The 5,479-nt window shown below is 31.6% G+C and overlaps 1 protein-coding gene across 4 annotated transcripts in view; it reads left to right on the forward strand.

Moving 5' to 3' along the window:
- The window catches only part of LOC106883361 (regulator of G-protein signaling 7), a 483,378-nt gene that overhangs the window by 308,947 nt on the left and 168,952 nt on the right, over positions 1 to 5,479 (forward strand). For all 4 annotated transcript variants that reach the window (XM_052966211.1, XM_052966212.1, XM_052966213.1 and 1 more), the window contains exon 8: positions 3,142 to 3,216. In XM_052966211.1, coding sequence (XP_052822171.1) covers positions 3,142 to 3,216 — 75 coding nt within the window. The remainder of the gene's footprint in view (positions 1 to 3,141; positions 3,217 to 5,479) is intronic.

The following is a 5,479-nucleotide window of genomic DNA, read 5'->3' on the forward strand; positions in this document are numbered from 1 at the left end:
TAACCCTAAAACCCTAAAGCTAAAACCAGTACAAATGCACGAACGATGTCATAAATAACAGTGACAAACGAAATATATACCGCTGATAGTTGTTGTTGACAACGGATAGTTTTTGTTGACAAACAATGGCACTAATTTTATTCAAGGGAAAAGATCCCCTGACACCGTTGTTTACATTCCACAGTGTAATTGTTTTCACCTCAATAGACGTCAGTGATTGGTTGAAATTACCGAAATACGACAATTTTTTACATGAAATAACTTCGAATACAAAATTTTTATCTGTTCTATAACACAAAATATACAAGTATTAGAAGTTTGAAAGTGTTTCGGTACCAAAAACACTACATAAAAAAAAGTTGGCCGTCAAACCATAAAGATCCCTGTGCTGATTGAGAATTTGTGGGATGAATAACAGAATCTCTTCAATGACAAATGGTTGACAAAGACTACATCAATGGTCATTCAACAGCTGAGAAATTATGTATTAGTGACGGGTGACCCTTCATGACTTGGCTAAGAATAAAATTGTCTTTGAGCAAATTTGGAAAATCCATTTTGTGGTAATGATCAAAATGGTTAGTGGTCAGAGTCATGGGGTGCTCTGTGTGGAGGGGTTGCTCTTATTTGTATTTATTTGTATTTGTACATGTTTTTTATTATATGTACAGGCTCTTGTGGTTAGTAAATAAAAGTTTATTATTATTGTTGCTGTTCCTGTTGTTGTTCTGTATTCACACAACAGTGATTTTAGTGATCCTGCTCATTTTATTCACTGAATATCAGTTTGTTACCTGTGTCTTCAGATATTCAATTTATATCTTAAGATTTTAGATTCACCAAGGAGACATGCTTTCTGTAATATCACAAAGATATTTACATTGTAATTAGTGACCCTATTATGATAGGAATTACTCTTAATTTCCTGCAGTTCCAAAACTTCTCCACCTTTAATTCTTGGTATCTATCTATTTTCACATTGTCTGATTTCTTTACCTTGGCTTCAAGCAGGTTATTTCTATTAGCATACAGGTTCTAAAGTTTTACTTTATTGTAACAGTATCTGACCTTAAGTTTTCTAATCTCTTGTCTGCCTGGATTTTCATCGTCATCATCTTCAGCAGCAGCAACATCAGCAGAATTTAACATCCATTTTCCATGCTGGCATGGGTTAAACTGTTTGACAGGATCTGATGGACCAAAGGACTGCATTGTGCTCCACTGTCTGCTTTGGTATGGTTTCTTCAGTGTTGACCAAATAAATAGTTTATTAGTTTGTGAAATGAGCTATAATTTCAGTCTGTTAGATTGAGCAATTACCCTCTTAAAATTGGAAGGGTACATTGTTTAATGCAATATTTAATACATCAGGCTAGAAGAAATGTCAGAATGTCTGTACATTCAGACTTATTAAAAAACAACAACTTAGGTTCTTTGATATTTCGACTTATTTAACTTGTATTTATTTAATTACTTTTTGAAATATGGAAAGCTAAACCAGACTTCTTTAAGATTCAAACTCAGAAGAAGTGGTATCAAAGAGACTAACAGTTATAAATCTACTGTCCGATGTTTGTTTTATTTCAATCTGAGGAAGAAGAGCAACAGCTATGATCTTTTATCAGAAATGTGTCAGTGTGTATTTATTGATGGCTTTCATATATTTTTTTAGACATTTGGGTCCCATTGAAGACACTCATATTTATTTAGATATATAGAGAAAAGAAAATGGTTTCTTTGCTAAACTTATGGCTTGAGATCAGAACTGGAAGTTGTCATTACATTCTGCAATCTATACAATGGCTTCACTTCTTATATCAGTGAAATGTAATCCTTAATGGAAATCTGTTTGCAGCTATTATATTCAGCTCTTAAAGTTATTTTAACATCAAGTGTAAAGTAGTTCTAAGAGACTCCAAACGCAGAACAAATGACAATATATTTCACTAATGGACCCTTTGGGCCAGTATCCTGGCATTCTACCGACTTGTGCAATGGCTCTTGATATTGTCTTCTCAAAAATGTTGAAGAATAAGTCTTAGTAAAACTACAATCCTGGTGCAACACATTATTGTTATATGTAGTGTTAATATAGTATAGTATGTTAAAGCAGACTCATTTGAACACCGGGCAAAAGGCTTAGCAGCAATTTTGTCTTTCCTTATGATCTAAGTTCAAATTCTACCAAGGTTGACTTTGCTTTTCATCTTTTCAGGGTCAATAAAATAAGTACCAGTTGAACACTGGGGTTAATGTAATTGACATACTCCTTCCACCTAAATTGCTGGCCTTGTGCCAAAATTTGGAAAGAATATTGCATAGTGTGTTGACTGGTATTATCAGGTCAATCTTGGTTAAGTAGACCTATGACCAAAGATATTCCATTTATGATCATCCCATCTTATTAGAGCATGATATATTACATTATACAAAGTGCCCTTTTCGCAAGAAGACAAGGTTTGATTTCATTGAGATTTAGCTGCTGTTTGTAACAAATTTGGTAGCCAAATATATCTCCCATGTTAGTATAATGGTTGTTATTTACCTCTTAGATCAGCTCTGATTAAGTTAACTATTGATCAAAGATGCTTAAGCTGTAGCCATTCTGTATATTCCTTCAAACAGTTTTTTTAGAATTACATTTCTTGCAAGTCGAATGATCATGTAGAGAATTTCTTGTTGACTATTATTTTAGCATGGTATTTTGTGAGAACACAGTAATGGAGTAGAAGGTTGCCAATGTGGTTCTTCATAGCAGTAGATTTGAATATATTTGTATGGTTCTCATAAAAATTAAAATCTGCCCTGCCTCAGTTTTATATTATATAACCAAATAAAACATGAATATGACTAAGTTTGCTTTAACAAAACATAAATTCTGTATTTTAAGTAATGAGTCATAGAATCAATATTTTCTTCTGATATAATCTATGTTTGAATGCTGCTGGGAGAGTTGAATGACTTATATTGACTCCTTTTCCATTACTCATTTCTGCAGTTTACTCAACTTTTCTAGATTAAAATAATATTTTTTCTCTCTTTATCTCATTATCACATTTTGAAATTATTGCTTCATAGATGCAAATTTACTTGTTTGTTTCAATATGATCCTTACTGTTCTTCTGTTTATTTGTTTTGTAGCCTGGTTGTGTAAATACTACTGAAGTAGATATCAAAAAGGCATGTCGAATGAACAGACATTCAAAAATGACAAGGGTAAGTAACAAAACTATTTGCCATAAGATATATAAGAGATATACAGGTGATGGAGATGAATAAATGCATTTGACAATGATGAGTAAGTATGGAGATTGGAATGGGGAAAATGACTGAACAGAATTTGCTAAATGTAAACAGATCTGAGGAGATAATCTTGAGTAAATATCTTTGAAACAATTATGTAACTGAATTTATGAGATTAGCTTAATATTGAGAGCTGACAATTAATTTTGAATGAACAACATTAATGAGCTTTTAAATATACTAAAGCTGTGCTTTGCACTTTGACAGACATTGTGATTTATTAGGAATGAATGGATTAAAGTAGCTTGAAAATATCTATAATTTAAGTGAACAATGTAAGTTAAAAATCACAAATAAAAATATTGAATTACAAATTGCAATACAGACAATTGAATTACTATTCTAACTAAAATATTGTTTCTCTTTTTTTTTTTTTTTGCCTTGACTTGTCCTTTAAATAGTTTATTTATTCATTTGAAAGATAAAAACATTGCAATTTTAATATAGATCGTGCTTTGTGGGTTTAGACATTTATTTTCTATTTTGAAACTTTGAATTGAAAAAAAGCTCAGTTATCCTTTGAGATATGATTTAAAAGGAATGTACTTTATTAATTGGAATGAAATTTACCCTTTTTCTAATATCCCTCCTCTAATATGTATGCTATTTGCTTTTTTGAATACTTTGTTCTAACCTTTACAATTATAATTACTCCTTTTCTTTACTATTTTCATCTTTCAATTATCTAATTGTCTCTTGTTTTCTAACAATTTCCTATATTCCTTGACGATTACTTTATATTTAAGGCTCAGTGCATTGGCTGTAACCTCTCTCTCTCTTGTCATAATGGTTCTTTTCAAGGCTTCTGTATCTAAATGTATTTTTGATTTTTCACTTTTCAGAGCAGTCTTTTTTGACAGCATAGAATTAGGGAGCTCTATTGCTGTGCCAATTTAAAAATATCTACCAATGTATGTAAACATTTATTACAGTCATGTACTAATGGAAACTGCAGTGTGCTAGCAACCAGTCCACAGTTCAAGATAATAGCTAAGGACAGAAAAACAAAACAAGGTAAAAAGACACACTAGTACAGATCTAATTCACCTATGCTAGCATGCTAAAATGGACATTAAAGTAATATTGCTACTGCTGTTGACAAATTGTTGCTGTCCTGGTTGCTAGTTGCTATTTTGTACTGTTACTATTTTACCTAGCTAATACCTTACATCCACCACTACCATTACTACCACTGCCACCATTATTATCACACCTTACCCCACAACAACCTTGTAGAAATATATAGATGAGAATGAGAATGGACAATGTCATCTGAGTAAAAACTTTCTTGAGTTGGTGGTTGATGGTAGCTAGTTCTATGGTAAGCTGAAGAATACACAGAATGAGATACGATTTCATTTACAATAAGTTGTTGAAAAGTATTCTTCAACAAGAGAAGACTTGGTTGGAACCAATTCTATAAAGCTATGCTGCACATTCTAGCATGCAGAAACCTTTGAGTTGTGCAGCTGTACCCTAGTGGATGGGATAAACAAAGAGTAGATCTTGTATTTTAGTGAAGGTGGTTCCAATATAAAAATTGATTACTCTGAAACAGCAGTTGCACATACTGTAAAGCTTTCTATATTTAATTACTGCTTCTGAAATGCAGAGACCATGGATAAATGCAACTTGTCCACTTTATGATAATCTAGATACCAATAACAATTTCAGCCACTAAACTAAACATTTGTGAATTGAGATCAAGGAATGTTTCAATAATTAAGAATCTCTTGTAGAGAAGTTATGTCTGCATGTAAATTATGATATATCTTTAAGGTTCTTTGATTTTTGATAGTTTCAAATATAAATGAATATGTTTGAACATTGCAAAAGCTAAACATATTATCTGATACTACCATGTTTAAAAGATTGGTTTCCATTACTGTGACAGCATATTCTTAGAAATAAAAGGTTCATTTAATTGGCTACAAAGTAAGAAACCTAAAAGTAAGAAATGACTGAAGAATATATTATGAACCTATCAAATAATTACATTCAATAATTCTATTAAATAACCAGTTGGAATTTTCTTAAGTGTTAAATTTGGTTTTGGTAAGCCTGCAAGTTTCCACTTTCTTTCCTTTATAATGTTGCTTATTAAAAAATTGCTTTCAAGGCTTTCAGATTTTTCCCTTCTCATTCACGTATTAATAACTCTTTACACAATATATAT

The sequence above is a fragment of the Octopus bimaculoides genome, chromosome 3, assembly GCF_001194135.2.
Source record: "Octopus bimaculoides isolate UCB-OBI-ISO-001 chromosome 3, ASM119413v2, whole genome shotgun sequence".
NCBI classification, from domain to species: domain Eukaryota; kingdom Metazoa; phylum Mollusca; class Cephalopoda; order Octopoda; family Octopodidae; genus Octopus; species Octopus bimaculoides.